Raw genomic sequence first — 21177 nt, 5'->3', positions numbered from 1 at the left:
AAAGACAGAGGCAGAGATTGGAGGCTCAGCATGGTAAGGAGCATCAGGACTGCCCTAAGCCACCAGAAACTAAGAGAGGGGCATCAAGTGGATTTTCCGTCAGAGCCTCCACAGGGAACCAACCCTGCTAACAACTTGATTTTAGACTTCTGGGCTCTAGAACTAAGAGAGAATAAATTTCTGTTCTTTAAGGCCACTAGGTTTATGATAAGTTGTTGATAACCTCCAGAAACTAATACATGTGTACAAAAATCTGTGTAGAAGAATGTTTCTTTTGGCATTGTTTGATGCAGTGGTAAATTAGAAACAAAATAAATATCCACCAAAATGAAAAAGTTAAATAAATTATGGTCTAATAAAAAGAACTGTGCAATAATAAAGTGCTTGAGATAGATCTGTATGTACTGACATGAAACTGTTTATCTTATATGGTTAAATGATAAATAACATTGACAGGAGTGCTTTGTTTTAAAAACCTGTGAACATCCATGTGTAGAAAAAAACTCTAAAAGCCTTCATCATCTTTGTAGAAGAGGAAGTAGATGGGAACAGAGGTAGGAAATGGCAGGATATGGTATTTTAGTTTTAGTCTAAATATCTGCATTGTTTAAATGCTTACAGTAAATATGTTTCTATATTTAAAAATTCAAGTTAAAAAAATCCTTAGCTCTCTTCAGAACACAACAAAAATAAAAACTAAACCAATTTATATGGCTATAACGAAAATACTGATATTTTGCTAATGGCAGAAATAGTACTGTGCATTATTTAAATACTTTATAATTTTCAAAGCACTATCAGGCACATCATCAAATTTGTTCTTTCTCTAATCTGCCTTCCCCAGAAATGGAAAGTGAGAGGCAGAGTGATTAAGAGACCTGCCTAAGGCCACACACAGATGTTAAGTAATAGAGTCAGAGTAAAATCCTTGGCTTCTGACTCCAAGTCCCAGTGCTGCTTTACAGTTGAAGTTACATAGGTCCCTAGTGGAGACTATCATGTATGGCACTTAAGTACATTGTGAATATTTAATCGTAATTAACCCTGACCTTCCACTTAATTCCACGGTTGTAAAGACCCTAGTGGTATTCTAGTAATAAGTATGTGGTCAGACCTTTGGAGGGTTGGGGCCCTGCTCATCAGCATCAGCAAATATTTAGGAAACACAGGGATCGGGCTGGGAATTGTATCTTGCCTTTTCTAATCAGGGGCACAACCAGAGAATTTTGGAGCTAGAATCAAACAAGGAATGTTATATAATCCATCATTTTACAAATAAAGATATTAGGATCCCAGGAGAATAATAATTTGTCCACAGTATTATAGCTAGTTAATACTAAAGGTATAATTAGAATACGATTTTCTGTTCCTAATTTTCAATTTTTCTAATACGGATCCAGTGCAATAGGTGCTATGTTTATCACATAGGCTTTTCTGTGAGATAGGGATCTTTTTTTTTTTTTAATGAGAATTCTGAAATTGTCTTATGGCTACAAAGGAAAATAAATCTATTATCTGTCCCATAGCAGAGCTTATAAAACATTTGGGTTAAGTGTTTAGAAATATAGATAAGGTGGTTTAATATTAAAAGGTAAAATGTTTAATGATTTAATATTTTTAGTAGACTTTCGGTCAGACTGCTACCTTTTTAAAATAACATGCTAAAAATATAAGTATAGTTTCATGTGGCTGAATTGAACATGTTACACATTTTAGAAGTTACAGAGCATTTATTTGGGAAGCATTGTAGATGAAGAATTTTTTGCAAAGATAATCTCATAGTGGTTGGTTGGTTTCTGTCCCCAGCTGCATGTACCTAGTCACATATCTGTAGGCTCTACAACAGATTTTTGCAGTCTTCCTGCATTTCCAAATTCTTAATTTACTATTTTGTTGGGTGAAACACTATTACACTTCTAATCTCTATGAAAGAAAGTCTCCCACCCACCTTCTGTTTAACTGACCTAGATCCTACTGTGACATTTAGAAAATAGATATTAAAAAAAATTTTTTTAAGCTACAGAATGTTTTATTTACTTTGGGTCTCTTTTGACATCCTGAAACAAGGTGTTGTGCACGGTGTCCTTTTATTAGGAAACCTTGTGTTCCTTGATACCTGTGAGGAATTATTTCTATAGCTGTAAAATATAAATGTCCATTTTTACAGTATAAAATTGCCAAATTCCTCATTTGAATTCTGTTCGCTTAGTGCAGAAACCTAACTTTCAAAATGAGGATTAGAAAGTTATGAAAATGACCAAATCAAGTTTTGGATTCTTTTCAGGCAGCATGACCGCAATTAATAGTGTGGTGATATTTTAACCCAAGAGTTGTCTTTTAATTTTTTATGTATTTTTACTTTATCTTTCACAATAAAATTTTCTCTTGAAGGGAAGTACATTACTTTCTTCTTATGAAAAGTAAATGTAACTCTGCTGATTAAAATAAATCGTGTAAAACTCTCTTTTTTTGGCCATGCCCATGACATGTAAAAGAATCGAACCTAGGCCAGGGATCGAACCCATGTCACAGCCAATAACCAAAGCCACGGCAATGACAATGCCAGCTCCTTAATCCACCAAGCCACGAAGGAACTCCTAAAGTTCTCATTAAAGTTTTGCATTGTACTGGTTTATAACCATTTTCTTTGTTTTTTAGAGAATGTCTAAATGCACTGTTTTTATGGTGCTTGACATACAGTTGGTGTTTATTGTGAGCTTAATAGTAGAATCCTAGGAGTTCCTGTCGTGGCGTAGTGGTTAACGAATCTGACTAGGAACCATGAGGTTGCAGGTTCGATCCCTGCCCCTGCTCAGTGGGTTAAGGATCCGGCGTTGCCATGAACTGTGGTGTAGGTCGCAGACTCAGCTCGGATCCCGCGTTGCTGTGGCTCTGGCGTAGGCCGGTGGCTACAGCTCCAATTAGACCCCTAGCCTGGGAACCTCCATATGCCGCAGAAGCGGCCCAAGAAATGGCAAAAAGACAAAAAAAAAAAAAGGTAGAATCCTAAATTGTAAAGTGAAATGGGACCCAGTCATCAGGCAGAAGTCCGCTTTATAACTTAATAATTATCTTTCATGTACAGGCATGTGATCAAGGGATTATTTTTCCTTATAGTTGATAGCTGAACACATTATATTCTCTAATAACCCATCCCTCTACATACTCACATATAAATACACATATGTGCATTATACACATAATAGCCATGTACATGTTCCTGCTTTTGCTGCTTCTCCTTTTCTTTCCATCTACTCAACTTCTTTTTTTTTTGTTTGTTTGTTTTTTGTTTTCTGTGGTTTTTTTTGCTATTTCTTTGGGCCGCTCCCACGGCATATGGAGGTTCCCAGGCTAGGGGTCGAATTGTAGCTGTAGCCACTGGCCTACGCCAGAGCCACAGCAACACGGGATCCGAGCCGCATTTGCAACCGGCACCACAGCTCACAGCAACGCCGGATCGTTAACCCACTGAGCAAGGGCAGGGACCAAACCCGCAACCTCATGGTTCCTAGTCGGATTCATTAACCACTGTGCCACGACGGGAACTTCTCAACTTCATTTTTTAAAGTAACCTGGGTTTTTATGATATACAACTGTCTAAAGTATTTTCATAGAACGAGGTAAACTAGTTCGATTTCATAGATGCATTCATTCACCAAATAAGTGGTTCTCAATTCTGACTGCATATCAAACAGGGATTGTTTTTCTTTCTTGTAGATGATTGTCTAGGACCTACTCTGAGGGTTTTGATGTGGCCCGGGGTTAGGACCTAGAAGCAGCTGTATATTTTAGAACTATACTTGATTCTCTTGATCAGCCAAACCATACTTTGTTTGCTTGGTTACTGCTGAATAGAAACACTAGATGGGGGAGTTCCCGTCGTGGTGCAGTGGTTAACGAATCCGACTAGGAACCATGAGGTTGTGGGTTTGGTCCCTGCCCTTGCTCAGTGGGTTAACGATCCGGCGTTGCTGTGAGCTGTGGTGCCGGTTGCAAATGCGGCTCGGATCCCGTGTTGCTGTGGCTCTGGTGTAGGCCAGCAGCTACAGCTCCAATTGGACCCCTAGCCTGGGAACCTCCATATGCCACGGAAGCGGCCCAAAGAAATAGCAAAAAGACAAAAAATAAATAAATAAATAAATAAACATCACTTTAAAAAAAAAAAAGAAACACTAGATGGTGCTATCTAATAACCTCCAAAGAAGTTTAAGCTTTACCCTGCCTCTAGTTGTAAATTTGGAATAAATTGCATGTTTATACTGTAATAATTATCATGAATAGGTTACCTTACTACAATTACAAAGGAATACACAATAGCAGACAAATCTTGACAGTAACCACAAGGACTTGCCCAATGAATTTTTTTAAGGTGACAATATGTACTCTCTTTTGAAAAGAGAAGAAAAGGCCTTTTTTTTTTTTTTTTAAAGAAAACAGCCCTTGTTAAATTATAACAAGAGCTGTTAATTTCCTCATATTTCATTTCTGATAAAATCTAACTCATTTTTTTTTCTTTTTTCTTTTTTCTTTTTTCTTTTTTTCTCTTTAGAGCTGTACCTGTGGCATATAGAAGTTCCCAGGCTAGGAGTCAAATCGAAGCTGTAGCCGCTGGCCAATGCCATAGCCACAGGCACAGCAACATGGGAAACAGGCCACATCTGCGAGCTACACCACAGCTCACAGCAATGCTGGATCTTTAACCCGCTGAGCAAGACCAGGGATCGAACCTGCATCCTCATGGATCCTAGTCGGGTTTGTTTCTACTGCACTACAATGGGAATTCCTGTAACTGGTTACTATTTATTGCGCCTTAGTCACTGTGCTAAACACAATCTAAACATACCCTTTAATCTTTAGAGGAACCCCGCTAGATACTGCTTGAAGTCTGTCACTGTTCCTAGTTCAGAAATGGAGGGAACCAGCTCACAGAGGTTGTTACTTGCTTCTAGAACACAGTGCTGATAATAAAAAGAGGATCTTGTGTTTGATGCCAGGTGTCCACGGCACAGTCTCCTAACCTTGTGTGGTATTTTTGAGCATCAGTATTTTGGTTGCTTTTCAGAAAAGTTATTAATTGAGCAAATAGAACTGCTATTCATTTATTTCTAAGAAAATAATTCCATTCAGAAGCATAGTTATTTAACTCTTAATATATGTCAGCCTCTGTTTAAAGGCCTGGCAGAAATCTCTAACTTAGGGGGGGGTTCCAGAAATGCTTCCCAAGGGAAGTAATAGACTCAGACTGGAAACATGGGATCAGAGATTTCTTCTATTAAAAATAGAAATAGGACTGGATTTTCGTAGAGGACCATCAGCAGTCAGTAGCTAAAAAGCGTTAACTTTTAAAAAGGCAGTCCCTAAGGGGGGAAAACTGATTTCAAAATTTTAAGTCATAATATGGAAACATTTTAGGCATCAGATAAAATACTGGGTCTGGGAAATACCTTTTGACATTATCACTCCCCTAATTAAGGAGGAATTAAAACACTTAATGGTAGAAGGATAAAGGCATCCATGACTTGGTAAGGAAGGGATGATTTATTTTTAGATTTTAAAAGTACAGTATTATATCCAGTATGAAATATGGAAGAAGTATTAGACACAATTCTAAAGATGTTCCCCCCAGCCCCCACCAAAGTTCCTGTTCCCTGGTTATTCAGTCAAACACTAAGTATTACAGATTTTGCAGATGAAGTTAAGGTTACTGATTAGCGGACTTTAAAATATGGAGCTTATTTTTGGGTGTTTTATATATACGGCCTCAGTGTGATCACCTGACCCCTTAATAGAGAAGAAGGCGGAAGAGTCAAGAGAAATGCAATGAAAAGGGGCTGAGAAGTGCAGAAAGGGATGCCAGAGAGAATAAGCATAAGAAAGAGTAGAGCCTCTTTGCTAATTCTGAGATACGAGGGCCCAGATGCAAAAATGGCATGAGTGGCTGCCAGGAGCTAAGGGGACCCCCGGCCAGCAATTAGCAAAGGAATGGAGACTGTTGGCCCACAACTGCAAGGAACTTGGTTCTGCTGAACAACCTGATTGAACTTGTAGGCAAATTGTTCCCCAGAGCCTCCAATAAGAAATGTAGCCTTAGCAACATTTTCATTTTAGCCTGATGAGACCTGCCCTGGACTTCTGACCTTATAGAACTGTGAGATAATAAATGAACATTGTTTAAAGTCATTAAGTTGTGGTAATTTGTAATGACAACAATGACTGACACAGAGAACAAAATTCACCTTTATGCATATCATCCCACAAAATATTACTTTATTCCCTTCCGAACTTTGATAATAAACACACTTTGCTTAATTATAATACACATATTTTTGTATCCTGCTTTTTCTCTTAACTTGATCATATGCAGTTCTCCGTGTTGCTACATGGTTTTTCCTCAGCATTACTTTTAATAGAGGTACAATGTTCCTTTTGGTAGATTTAGTATAATTAATCTCTTGGACTTCTGTGACACTTCACAGTTTTTAACCTTCATAATACTGTAGCAAGTGTTTCTGTGCATATATCACTATCTCACATTTGAAGTTTACTGGAGTAGATTCTCAAGTGCATCATTACCAAGTCAAAGGGTATGAGCCTTTTTTTTGTCTTTTTAGGGCCACACCCATGGCATATGGAGGTTCCCAGGCTAGGGGTTGAATCAGAGCTGTAGCCACTGGCCTATGCCACAGCCACAGCAACACTGGATCCTTAACCCAGTGAGCGAGGCCAGGGATTGAACCTGCGTCCACATGGATACTAGTCAGATTCGTTTCTGCTGAGCCACGATGGGAACTCTGGGTATAAGCCTTTTTATGACTCATTATATATTAAATGGCTTACCAATTGGAAAGTTTTTAGGAAAGATAAGAACTATGTTCATCAAAATAATTATCACCTGAGGGGTAGGGGGATGCACTGGGGGTTTGGGATGGAAACACTGTAAAATTTGGTTTTGATGGTCAGTGTACAACTGTAAGTGTAATAAAATTCATTGAGTAATAAATCGTTATCACCATTAAATAAAATATTATTGTTTGTTAAATAATTCCTTTTGTTAATGGGGGAAGATGCTTGGTGGAGATCTTTAAATTTAGGGGTAAAGTTTCCTAAATTACTCAAAGAATTAATGTATAAGCTACTATTCTAAGTATTTCAAGGGATATAAAGCTGAATAGCATACAGTACCTACTTGAAGAAAAACAAGAGTGAAAACCAGTTATTGTGATTAGTCATGTACCAGTCATAAGAGATACAAAGCTGATTCTTCATATTGGAGCCTATTTTTAAGTCAACTTGATTTTTTTTTTTTATTAGCAGTGCATGTACAGTCTGTTGATACTACATTCCTACCTTCTACATCTATTATGCTAATTTTATAATAGTTCTTAAAACCATAATTAATTTCTTATTTTTCATTTCTATTACATTTCTTTTTTTCCAGCTTTATTGAGATGTAAGTTTAAGATGTACAGCATGATTATTTGAAACAAGTGTATGTTGTAAGAGAGTTATACAGTAAGGTTAGTTAACACTTCCATTCCCCTCACATAATTACCTTCTTGTATGTGTGTGGTGATAACATTTAAGGTCTATGGTCTGAAAAATTTCCAAGTATATAGTAAGTATTGTTAACTGTAATCATCATGCTGTACATGCATTAGATCCTCACAACTTACTCATCTGAGAATTAAAAGTTTGTACCTTTTGGCCAGCATCTCCCCATCACGCCCCCGGTCAGCCATGACAACTTCTATTCTACTCTCTGTTTCTGTGAGTTCAGCTTTTTTAGATTACGAATATAGGTAAGAACATACAGTATATGTCTTTCTCTGTGTGGCTTATTTTACTTAGCACAATGCCCTCAAGGTTCATACATATTGTTATGAAAGGGAGGGCTTCCTTCTTTTTGATGGCTGGATAATAATTCCCGTGTGTGTGTGTGTGTGTGTGTGTGTGTGTGTGTGTGTGTGTGTGTGTGTGAGACATTTTATATGTATATAAAGTATATCTCACATATGCTCTATCCATTTGTCTATTTGACACTTAGGTTGTTTCCATGTCTTGGCTGTTGTGAATAATGCTGCAGTGAACATAAGAGTACAGATATCTATTTGAGATAATGATGGTATTTTCTTTGGATATATATGCCCAGAAGTGGAATTGCTAGATCATATGGTAGTCATATTTTTAATTTTTTGAAGAATGTCCATACTGTTTTCCATAGTGGCTGTAACAACAGTGCACAAGGGTTCCCTTTTCATGGATAAAACTATTTTCTTTCTTAAGTTCCCAGTTATGTTCTATTGATATCTTGAAAAATAAAAATTATTAGGTAGGAAAAATATTTGCACAAGTAAATATACTTTGAATAGAGACTAAGTGCCACTTATGGCATTCTTTTGTACTTCAAAGCAAAGTGGGTTTTTAGACTCAGAATTAAAGTCTTTCTAATTCTGAAATACAAAGTACATGTATTTTCTGTGACTATAGAGCAGTTATGCCTTTAGGTCTCTCCCCTGTAAAGAAGCAGTGAATTAAAGTAAAAAGACATTGTATGGGATATTAGGACTCTAGATCCTTTTGTATTGCTAACCAGCTGTTACCTTGACATGCCGCTTGGTATCTTGGCCTCTCCTTTCTGTTTTATAGAATAAGGAATTGAAATGTTGATCACAAGAAAAATGGTCCTTTAAGAAAAGTATGAAAGCATTTTGTATGTGGTGAGGTAGGCTTAAACAAAAGGTATATGGTCGAAAATCATTATTTTGGTTCGGACTGGTTTGGAAATTAAATGAGGAAATTCCTGTAAATCTCCTAGAGCAGACCAGGCACGTAGTAAGCATTCAGCATTAGCTAGCATGAAAAGGGAGACAGTGAGAAAGCTTTGGTACTAAAATAGTCTTGTTTCTGAAAGGTTGTATAATTGCACTGCTTTAGAATCTGTACAAAAAAAGATACACTTTAAATAAGTACATATTTTTGTTTTCTAGGATCAAACCTAAATCGTTGTGGTTTCCGAGGCTCTTCATACCTGGGTATTCCATTCAATCCATCAAAGGTTGGTTCTATTCGAGTTGGGAAGAAGGCCGAAGAGGGTGGAGAAATTTTAGTGAGAAAGAAAACTGTGAAAGTATATGGAAAAAACCAAGGTTCCAAGTTTCAGTGTAGCTGAGGACTGTCTAATGATGTATATTCTGAACTGGAACTTGCGAAATTTTATCTCTAGAGAATTTTTCAATATTATTATCTTGATGAGCTCTTTGCATTTTTAAAAATTTGCTATTCTGAGTACCAGTATTAGTAGAGACTCAAATAATTGACCCATATATGAGAGCAGAATAAGATTTTTCTATTTTATAGTGTTGTAGTATTTTTAAATGGTGATTACTACTGTGGTGTTTAATTTGAATTTGTACAGCATAAAAGAATGATTTCTACATGCTTCTCTGGCTTTATAATGCTTAAATTATTAGTGATATGCTGGTCAGATATGAAGTTGAAATAATTTGATTTGAATATCAGATGTACTTCCATAAAAGTTTGAAGATAAATTTTAAAATTATGTGGCCTGGAAAGTATATAATCATACTTATGTTGAGACAAATGTAAAGTTGAGTTTTGTTTTTCTCTATCAGGTGTCTATACAAGCAGTACAAGCAATATTTAATTTTATTATTTACTGAAACCTCGTGTCAAATTACATAATGAAGTAAAATTTCACTTCATTTTTTCTAATTAACATTATATTAATTTTGAATCTAGAATCCTGGAACAGCTCATCCTTATGATAGTGGCCACATAGCAATGACCTACACTGGCCTTTCATGCCTAGTTATTCTTGGAGATGACCTAAGCCGAGTAAATAAAGAAGCTTGCTTAGCAGGCTTGAGAGCCCTTCAACTAGAAGACGGGAGGTATGGGTCATTCTTTGTTACTTGCCCCCCCTTTTTTCTTTCTAAGAAAAATTTTTTGAAACTAAAAATGGATATAATACTGTATTAGAACTATAGAGTTTATTATAATAAATTCTTATTAGAATCACCTAAAGGTCTCTGTATACATATGGTTTGAGTGCCTTAGCAATCAAATATTTTTTATGTGGATGAAAATAAAAGTAATCGCAATAGCAAAACTTTTCTATTCCTATTGTCATTTCATTGTTTTTAAGAAAGGAGATAATATATCCATAAATAAATGATTAAATAGCTTCGGGATTAGGATATACTTTAATTTACTTTCTGGGTAAAAAGTATTTTGAAGCAGACATCATTTTATGCTTTAAGACATAGTGAGGTAGAGGAAGAAAGGGATGAACATTGAATATTATATTGTATTCTAGTGTAGGTAGTTTCCATGACACTTTTAAAGGACAGAAAAAGAAATTAATGAGTTCATTAATATTTGATGGTTTGAGTGTTGTGTTTAATGAAAAAAGAATCTTCCTAGAGTTTTAAAAGGAGACTTTTTTTGGAGTTCCTCTCGTGGCTCAGTGGGAACAAATCTGACTAGCATCCATGAGGACACAGATTTGATCCCTGGCTTTGCTTGGTGGGTTAGGATCTGGCATTGCTGTGTGCTGTGGTGTAGGGTGCAGATGCGGTTCGGATTCCATGTTGCTGTGGCTCTGGTCTAGGCCAACAGATAGAGCTCCAATTTGACCCCTAGCCTTGGCACCCTCCTTATGCAGCCCTAGAAAGACAAAAAAAATAAAATGAAACATTTTTTAAGTCCAGGAAGTGATAAAGCAATGATGATTCTGTCTAAAGGAAAGACTTTGCAAACAAATCCTGCTATGTTGTTATAGCTGTACTCTATCAATTACTGTTGTCTCTATTTTCCTATAAGTATTTTAAAAATATGGCTCTCGATGCAGGGAAAAATTAATTGAAATATGTAAGATGAATTGACTTTAGTTGGAAATAACTGTTAAACTAAATATTTACCTCAGCCAGTACATGCGACTAATATTTCAGTATTTCATTATAGTTTTTGGTTACTACCATCTTATTCTTGTTTATAAATAAAAGAATAAATATGAAACAAACTGTTATGCTCTTTTCTAAAACTAATTAAATAGATGAAAATCAAATTAAAACAATGTAATCAATTAATTAATGGTTATCTATATTTACATCGAGAAGAAATTTCACATAAGCAAAACTTTGGGTTTGAGCATTTCTTACTAACCAGTAGGAGCCAGGTTTTACCTGGTAATTTTTCTGCCATTAACTTTCTGCCATTAATAACCCACTGAGCCACAACGGGAACTCCCAATAGATCTATTCTTTATTGATTAATGGAAGTAGTAAATTGTTTTTGAATCCATACATAGTGATAGACTTTTTTTCTAGTGAGTGAAGATATGAATTAGGTGATTATAATCAAACTGACTACAAAAAAAAATTATAGTACAGTGTTAATAGTAAATCACATGGTTATTATTTTCAGTTTTTGTGCAGTACCAGAAGGCAGTGAAAATGATATGCGATTCGTATACTGTGCTTCTTGTATTTGCTATATGCTCAACAACTGGTCTGGCATGGATATGAAAAAAGCTATCAGCTATATTAGAAGGAGTATGGTGAGTTATGATGATAAATTGACTCTTTGTTTTACATTGTTATTGCTGATATATGGGCGCTGAAGCATGCTTCATCTCTTCCAGCAAGAATTTGGGTAGTAAGATTGCTTTCTGGGTACATTATATATCAGAATAGCCACATAAAAATAATCTTCTAAGACAGATTGACTTTTTAGCCATTAAATTATAATTGTAATCCTATTGTATCCAAAGAAACAATGTCTTTATCAGAAAGACATAGGTCAGCCTTAGAATAAAAAAATAGTAAAATCTTGGAGTTCCCATCATAGCTCAGTGGTTAACGAATCCGACTAAGAACCATGAGGTTGTGGGTTTGATCCCTGGCCTTGCTCAGTGGGTTAAGAATCCGGCGTTGCCGTGAGCTGTGGTGTAGGTTGCAGACACGGCTCTGATCCCGCGTTGCTGTGGCTCTGGCATAGGCCGGTGGCTGCAGCTCCGATTAGACCCTTAGCCTGGGAACCTCCGTATGCCACAGGTGCGGCCCAAGAAAATACAAAAAAAAGACAAAAAAAGAAAAATAGTAGAATCTTAAAGGTAAAGTTGATGGCCTGTCCTACTAAGGGGTCACTGGGGAGTCACAGCCAAACATAAGGGAAAATTATGGTTCCCTTGATGAGTTTATTCCTATATTGAGTGTGAGGTATGAGTTACTTAAGCCATTTTGACTAGCAGAATTGACTAGACTGACAATAGATTTTTGGATCACTTGATTTCTTAATACTTTTATGTGGTTTTTTTTAACCTAGGATTTATTTTAAAGAGAATATCAAGTGGAAGTGTTATTCTTTCACACAATACAATGTAATCTTTTTATCAACAGGTTTATCAAGTAAGGAAAACTTAGTCTCCAAGACTTAAACTCTCCTAGAATGATCCTTTACTCTACTTTTTATTTATTTTTTTTTACTTACTCAATGATTTTATTATATTTATAGTTGTACAGTAATCATCACAACCAAATTTTGTATTATTTCCTTCCCAAATGCCCAGTGCATCCCCCAGGCAAGCTGTCTCATTTGGAAGCCATAAATTTTTCAAAGTTTGTGAGTCAGTATCTTTTCTGCAAAGAAGTTCAGTCTGTCCTTTTTTTGGATTCCACGTGTAAGTAATAGCATATGATGTTGGTGTCTCACTGACTGACCTCACTTGGCATGATAATTTCTAGGTCCATCCATGTTCCTGAAAATGCCGTTATTTTTTTTAATGGCTGAGTAATATTCCATTGTGTACATGTTCCACAGCTTCTGTATCCACTCCTCTGTCAGTAAACATTCAGATTGTTTCCATGTCTTGGCTGTTGTAAATAGTGCTGCAATGAACATTGGAGTTACGTGTATCTTTTTGAGTCATGGTTTTTTTCCCTGGATAGATGCTCAGGAGTAGGATTGCTGGATCAAATGGTAGTTCTATTTTTAGTTTTCTGAGGAATCTCCATACTGTTTTCCACAGTGTTTGCACTAATTTACATTCCCACCAATAGTGTAATAGGGTTCCTTTTTCTCCACACCATCTCCAGCACTTACTGTTTGTAGACTTTTGGATGATGGCCATTCTGGCTGGTGTAAGGTGGTACCTCAGAGTGGTTTTGATTTGCATTTCTCTAATGATGAGTGATGTTGGACATTGTTTCATGTCATTTTTGGCCATCTCTATGTCTTCTTTGGAGAATTGTCTGTTTAGATTTTCTGCCCATTTTTTGATGGGGTTGTTTGCTTTTTTGGTATTGAGCTACAGAAGGTGTTTATAAATTTTGAGATTATTGGCAAGAGTTGGTGTTCCAGTTGGGGGTAGTGTATGTGCCCTGAACGAGGGTCTACTTTTCAGGTCGACTCTACCTCTTGGGTCTAAATTAATGTACATAATAGTAAGGACTTTGTGGTGTCCTTCCCATCTGAGAGTCGCTTTCCAAAACCTCAGGTAGACTAAAGTCCAGATGATTGGACAGGCTCTGAAGAGTTCTGACTGCCTTTGGATTCTGCAGAGGCTGACGTCTTAGCCCAAAGGCAAGGGATTGAATACTGGGCTTGCAGTGATTTTGCAGATCACACTTGGATGGTGTTTGGCCTCTGGAGAGCTGAGCAGGTAGTTGTGAATAGAGAGTGCAACCAAGTGGTTCCCTCTGTGCCCACTTTGTGAAGGGTTTTTATCAGAAATGGGGGTTGGATTTTGTCAAAGGCTTTTTCTGTGTCTATTGAAAGGATCATATGGTTTTTATTCTTCAGTTTGTTAACATGGTGTATCACATTGATTGATATGTGACTATTGAAGAATCCTTGCATCCCAGGAATAAATCCCATTTGATCATGATCTACAATCCTTTTAATGTATTGTTGGATTTGGTTTGCTAGTATTTTGTTGAGGATTTTTGCCTCTGTGTTCATCAGTGAAATTGGCCTATAATTTTATTTTTTTGTGACACCTCTGTCTGGTTTTAGTATCAGGGTAATGGTGGCTTCATAGAATGAGTTTGGAAGTGTTCCTTCCTCTGCAGTTTTTTGGAATAGTTTCAGAAGGATAGGAGTTAGCTCTTCTCTAAATGTTTGAAGAATTCACCTCTGAAGCCATCCGATCCTGGACTTTTGTTTGTTGGAAGTTTTTTAATCACAGTTTCAATTTCAGTTCTTGTGATGGGTCCATTCATCTTTTCTATTTCATCTTGGTTTAGTCTTGGAAGATTGTACTTTCCAAACAATGTGTCCATTTCTTCTAGGTTTTCCATTTTATTGGCATATAGTTGCATATAGTAGTCTCTTAGGATCCTTTGTATTTGTGTGATGTCCATTGTTACTTCTCCTTTTTCATTTCTAATTTTATTGATTTGAGTCTTCTCTCTTTTTTGCTTGATAAGTCTGGCTAAGGGTTTTTCAATATTGTTGATCTTTACAGAGAACCAGCTTTTAGTTTCATTGATCTTTTCTAGGTTTTCTTTGTTTCTATTTCATTGATTTCTGCTCTGATCTTTATGATTTCTTTCCTTCTGCTAACTTGAGGTCTTTTCTGTTTTTCTTTCTGTAGCTGCTTTAGATGTAAAATAGCCTTTTTATTTGAGCTTTTTCTTGTTTCCTCAGGTGGGTTTGTATTGCTATAAACTTTCTTCTTAGAATGGCTTTTGCTGCATCCCATAGGTTTTGGAGTGTTGTATCTTTGTTGTCATTTGTTTCTAGGTATTTTTTAATTCCTCTTTGATTTCTTCGGTGATCCATTGGTTGTTTAGTAGCATGTTGTTTAGTCTCCACGTGTTTGTGGGTTTTTTTCCCAGTTTTTTTCTTGTTGTTGATTCCCAGTCACATAGCATTGTGGTTTGAAAAGATGCTTGATATGATTTCAAGTTTCTGAAAGTTGCTGAGGCTTGATTTGTGGCCCAGAATGTGATCAATCCTAGAGAATGTTCCACGTGCACTTGAGAAGAATGTATACTCTGCTGCTTTTGGATGGAATGTCCTATATATATCTATTAAGTCCATCTGGTCTAATGCTTCATTTAGGGCCTATGTTTCCTTGTTGATTTTCTGTCTGGATCATCTGTCCATTGCTTTAAGTGGGGTGTTAAATTCCCTACTATTACTGTGTTATTGTCAGTTTCTCCTTTTTTTTTTTTATTTTCCCACTGTACAGCAAGGGGGTCAGGTTATCCTTACATGTATACATTACAATTACATTTTTTCCCCCACCCTTTGTTCTGTTGCAACATGAGTATCTAGACATAGTTCTCAATGCTATTCAGCAGGATCTCCTTGTAAATCTATTCTAAGTTGTGTCTGATAAGCCCAAGCTCCCGATCCCTCCCACTCCCTCCCCCTCCCATCAGGCAGCCACAAGTCTCTTCTCCAAGTCCATGATTTTCTTTTCTGAGGAGATGTTCATTTGTGCTGGATATTAGATTCCAGTTATAAGTGATATCATATGGTATTTGTCTTGGTCTTTCTGGCTCATTTCACTGAGTATGAGATTCTCTAGTTCCATCCATGTTGCTGCAAATGGCATTATGTCATTCTTTTTTATGGCTGAGTAGTATTCCATTGTGTATATATACCACATCTTCCTAATCCAATCATCTCTTGATGGAAGTTTCTCCTTTTAAGGGTGTTAGTAGTTGCTTTATATATTGAGGTGATCCTATGTTGGATGCATATATGTTTACAGTTGTTATACCTTCTTTTTGGGTTGATCCTTTGATCATCATGTAATGTCCTTCTTTGTCTCTTATAATATTGTTTATTTTAAGGTCTGTTTTATCTGAGTATTGCTACTCCACCATTCTTTTGCATGGAATATTTTCTTGTATCCTCTCACTTTTGATTTGTATGTGTCCCTAGAAGTAAAGTGGGTTTCTTGAGGACAGCATATATATGGATCTGGTTTTTGTATCCATTCAGCCAGCCTATGTCTTTTGGTTGGGGCATTTAGTCCATTAACATTTAAGGTAATTATTGATAATTTACAGCAAACATTGAGCAAAGATATACAAGATGTAAAACTTAAGCAAGCAGGCATGCAAAATACAGTAACTGAAATGAAAAATTCATTAGAAGCAACCAACAGCAGAATACAGAAGGCAGAAGAATGAATAAGTAAGGTGGATGACAGACTAGTGGAAATCACTGATGTGGAACAGAATGGAGAAAAAAGATTGAAAAGAAATAAAAACAATCTCAGAGAACTCTGAGTCATGTTAAATGCACCAACATCCATATTATAGGGGTGCCAGAAGGAGAAGAGAGAGAGAAAGGGACAGAAAAAACATTTGAAAAGATAATAGCTGAAAACTTCCCTGACATGGGAGAGGAACCACTCGTTCAAATCCAGGAGGCACCATGAGTACCATATAAAATAAACCCAAGAAGGAACACCCAGAGACACATATTAATCAAACTGTCCAAAATTAAAGAGAAAATACTGAAAGCTGGTAGGGAAAAGAAACAAATAACGTACAGGAGAACCCTGATAAGGTTATCAGCAGATATTTTAGCAGAAACTCTGCAGGCCTGAAGGGAGTGGCACAACATACTTAAAGTGATGAAAGGAAAAAACCTCCAGCCAAGATTACTTTACCCAGCAAGGCACTCATTCAGATTTGAAGAAGAAATCAAAAGCTTTACAGACAAGCAAAAGCTAGTAGAATTCAGCACCACTAAACCAGCTTTACAGCAAATACTAAAGAAACTTCTCTAGGCAGAAAAGAAAAGGCCACAACTAGAAACAAAAATCCCACAAATGACAAGGCTGGCCAGTAAAGGCACATATACACTAAAGGTAGGAAATCACCCATGCACAAATATGCCACCAAAATCAGAAATCATGAGGAGGGTACAAATGCAGGACACTGGAGATGCACTTGCAATTAAGAGACCAACAACTTAATCTTGTATATATAGAGATTCCTGTATCAAAACTTCATGGTAACTGCAAACCAAAAAATCTACAGTTGATGAACATACAAATAAGAAAAATCAACTCAAATACAATGCTAAAGATAGCCATCTTGGGAGTTCCTGTCATGGTGCAGTGGTTAATGAATCTGACTAGGAACCATGAGGTTGTGGGTTCGATCACTGGCCTTGCTCAGTGGGTTAAGGATCCAGCGTTGCTGTGAGCTGTGGTGTAGGTTGCAGACGTGGCTTGGATCCCATGTTGCTGTAGCTGTGGTGTTGGCTGGCAGATGTATCTCTGATTAGATCCCTAGCCTGGGAACCTCCATGCGCCACGGTCGAGGCCCAAGAAAAGGCAAAAAGACAAAAAAAAAAAAAAAGGATAGTCATCAAACCATGAGAGGAGAGAACGAGAGAGGAAGGGGGAAAAAAGAGCAACAAAAACAAATCCAAAACAGTTAATAAAATGGCAATAAGAACATACAGTAATTACCTTAAATGCTCAATAATTACCTTAAATAATAATATAGTCCTAATAATATAAATATTAATAATAAATATAACAATAAAATTAGTAATAGATTTTATAATAAGAATTAATAAATATAATAATAAAATAATAATAAAATGCTTCAATAATTATCTTAAATGCTCTACTTTTTAATCTCTCATGTAAAACCAGAGAAATAGAAGTGCCGCTTCCCAGGTTTATTTTATTTACTCTGTAAATATGAAATGTTCATGTTTATAGATTAGGATATTAATTCAGCTTCCACTAGCCCTTATTTGAAAACAAAAATTAAGTTGTTAAAGAAATTGAATTTTTGATTGAATGTTGTGAATGTGTATCAGATTTGTAGAATCTATTATAGCACAAAATTTTCAAAATCTGTGAAGGCAGAAAGACCAGACCTTTAAAGGAATTCTAAGAGGAAAGGAAATTTATGTTATAGGCAAAGGAATACTACAGAAATAATACTGTGTTCGTCTCAGTGCATTGTATTTGGAGGTACAACACATTTGTTTGCCCTGTTATTGGTGATCTTAATTCTGAGTACTTGATTATGTTGATGTATGACAGATTTTTCCCTTTGTAATTGTTTAGTATCTTGTGGTGAGATTTTTAGAGACTGTGTAAATATCCTGTCCCTCATCAAAGTTTTATATACTGGTATTAATATGCATTGATGATTCTCCAGCTCTATCATTCATTCCATAGTTATCAATTAAAATTCTTCTGTTAGAGGAGTTCCCATGGTGGCGCAGTGGTTGATGAATCCGACTAGGAACCATGAGGTTGCAGGTTCGATCCCTGGCCTCGCTCAGTGGGTTAAGGATCCGGCATTGCCGTGAGCTGTGCTGTAGGTTGCAGACACAGCTCGGATCCTGAGTTGCTGTGGCTCTAGTGTAGGCTGGTGACTACGGTCCCGATTGGACCCCTAGCCTGGGAACCTCCATATGCCACGGGAGCGGCTCTAGAAAAGGCAAAAAGACCAAAAAAAAAAAAAAAAAAAATTCTTCTGTTAGAAAAAAACTGTTCCTTCGCCTTTACTTATTTAATTTCAATATGGACTTTAAATTCTTGTTTTATTCAGTGGATTATTATCTGTGGCTGTTATTTATTTTGATGATGTCCCAGATTGAGCCACTGACAACCCCTGCATTCAGGCTCTTGTGCCCTTTTGCTGTGTCCCCTTCATTCTTTGAGCACGTCCTTGCTTTTTGGCACAGGATATTCCACGAGATATTCATATTTTAGTTTCCCAGCTCTAGCTCTGAAATCAGTCATTTCTTCAAGGAGTTCTGGTTCTTCTTATTGGAAGGTGGTGTTTGAAAATGATTTGGGCATAGGATGTGCTTATTGGTACTGGGATATCATTGCTTCTAGCCCCTCTCTCAGCTGACAGAGCTAGGAAATGTATTTATGTATATACAGACATCCTCCTTATACACATACACAACTCTATATCTATTTCCCTATCTATTTATCAAAAATGTGAGTACCTCACATTTTAATCTAACACCACAAGGTTCATTTTAATTTTCCTCTTTTCATTTATGATTCCCTTCTCTGACAGTGACAGACCTGGCTCCTGTTAACCAGAATTCATTGGTTCTTTTGTTTAGAGCCTGAGGGAATATAGTCAAAATGTTAAATTTAAAAAACACTTGGGTTTCTTTTATTCCCTCCATGACCACCCTCATCCCCCCACCTTTAGTATATTTGTTATTTATGTGAAGTAAAGTTGTTTATTTCTCTTTGGATTCCCTTTTCAGACCCCCCCCCCAACTTTGTTGATTTTATTTATTACTTAATATATGAAATATTAACTTATTTCTAAAAGTCACAACAATACAAAAAATTGTATTTAGAGATGTGTAACTCACAGGGCTTCTTCTTCCTTCTATCTCCACACCCTTCCCAACTCCCATGTTTACTGCCTATTCCTGTTCACTCTGTAGGTAAATGCTCTCAGTGGTTTTTGGTTAGTCCTTCCTATACTTCTTTTTCATGAACAGATTTGTATATTTTTATTTTTCCTTTCTTATGCAAAATAGTACTTTTTTGCAGTTTGCTTTTTTCACTTAACAATAAAGCTTCAAAACCATTCTATATTATGTATTAAGTCATAGAGATTTTCCTCATTCTTTTTTTTTTTTACAATTTTGTAGTACTCCATTGTGTGCACATGTCATAGTTTTTCAGCTATTCTGTATATGGGGTTATTTTCCAAACATGAATGGTGTTGAAATAAATAACCTTCTGCATATGTACTTATGTCTTGTTGGGAATATATCTTCAGAATTAATTCCTAGCTGTAGAATTGCTTGAACAGAATGTAAATGCATAGATAATTTTATTAGTGTCCATCTTCTCTCCAGAAAGTATGGACCAGTTTGTATTCCCACCAGTGTATGAGAGTGCCTGTGTTGACATGGTCTCACCTATAGAATGTACTGTAACATTATTTTTATTTTTATCAATCTGGTAGGTGAAAAATGATATCTCAGGGTGTTTTTAATTTGCATTTATTTTATTAGGAGTGAGAGTGACCATTTTCTTTAGGACTAGACAAAACAAGGCCACCAGCCAAATTTAGCCAGCAATCCCTGGTTTGCTGATTCCTACTTGTAGTCCATTATTTTGCCTTTTTCTTTGGGTATTCTAGTTTTGCATATTTTCTTTCTTTGCTTAGCTTTCATTTCGTTCACTTTCTCTTGACTCTTGTTACCTCTTTGTCTCATATTTATTATCTTGGTGGTTTTTAGCCTTTCTTCATTGTCCCATGTTGTCTTTTCCTGAAATCATTTAACTCTCCTTCTTTCTTCCTACTGTTAATCCTTTTAATTTTTTAATTTTTGATTTCGTTTTCATATTCTCAAATGCTTATTTGAGGGTATGTAATTGAATTTAGGGTGCTGTATTCCAGTTTTTCTTTATCATCATTTTTTGGAGGTGAAGACAGATTCTCATATACTGGGATGTTTTCATTCAGATTGCTGTGTTTTCACCTCAGAGTCACTTTGTATAAATTTGTCTTTTTCTGTTTAGTCGTTAGTGGATCTTTTTTTTTTTCCTTACAGGAATTCCTAGTTTAGGTGTGCCCTCTTTTCAGTGCAGGGAAATAAAGTGTGATCTCTTTAATGAGTGTCTTTTTGTTTGTTTATTTAGTGATGGGGGAAGGATTGTGAGTTGTATGATTTTCTGGTAGAAGAAAGGTTCTTTTTTGGTTCCTGGGTCTTTAAATTTTGCTCTTTTTATTTTCCCTTATTATCTGAACTTCAGAGGACCTTTCTCCCTTCCTTTTTAACTGTCTGCACAGAGTTAGGCCCTTTGGATGCTGCCACCTTGACTTGGACACTCTCATAAGTCCCTTCCTCAGTACAGGCAGTCCTTGCTTTGCATGGTAGCTCCAGACTCTAATGATGGTCATGCAGGCTGAAATGATGCAAAGTGATCTTAATCATCAGTGGGAAAAATTACCATTGTTCTGTGACCTTTATAATTATTTTCCAAAACATTAAAAACTTACTGTTAGTTATAAATATATAGAGAAGTTTTAATGGTAAAACCAATACTTATTAGTATACTGTCATTTAAAACATCAGCATTATTGGAGTTCCTGTCATTGCTCAGTGGTTAACAAACCCTACTAGCATCCATGAGTTCAATCCCTGACCTCACACAGTGGGCTAAGGATCCGGCAT

At 36.4% G+C, this 21177-nt stretch overlaps 1 protein-coding gene across 4 annotated transcripts in view; it reads left to right on the top strand.

Moving 5' to 3' along the window:
- The window catches only part of PGGT1B (protein geranylgeranyltransferase type I subunit beta), a 51806-nt gene that overhangs the window by 9298 nt on the left and 21331 nt on the right, over positions 1-21177 (top strand). For all 4 annotated transcript variants that reach the window (XR_014838587.1, XR_014838586.1, XM_003123848.7 and 1 more), the window contains exons 3-5: positions 8988-9055; positions 9760-9911; positions 11446-11578. Coding sequence is in view for 2 of the 4 variants with exons in the window: in XM_003123848.7 (XP_003123896.3) it covers positions 8988-9055; positions 9760-9911; positions 11446-11578 (353 nt within the window). In the remaining 2 variants the exon portion in view is untranslated. The remainder of the gene's footprint in view (positions 1-8987; positions 9056-9759; positions 9912-11445; positions 11579-21177) is intronic.

This window comes from Sus scrofa, chromosome 2 (assembly GCF_054392235.1).
Source record: "Sus scrofa isolate SSC_HxYL_T2T_F1_AM1 chromosome 2, Sscrofa_HxYL_maternal_Yorkshire_Landrace_v2.0, whole genome shotgun sequence".
NCBI lineage: Eukaryota > Metazoa > Chordata > Mammalia > Artiodactyla > Suidae > Sus > Sus scrofa.
This window is presented reverse-complemented; position numbering and strand designations above follow the sequence as displayed.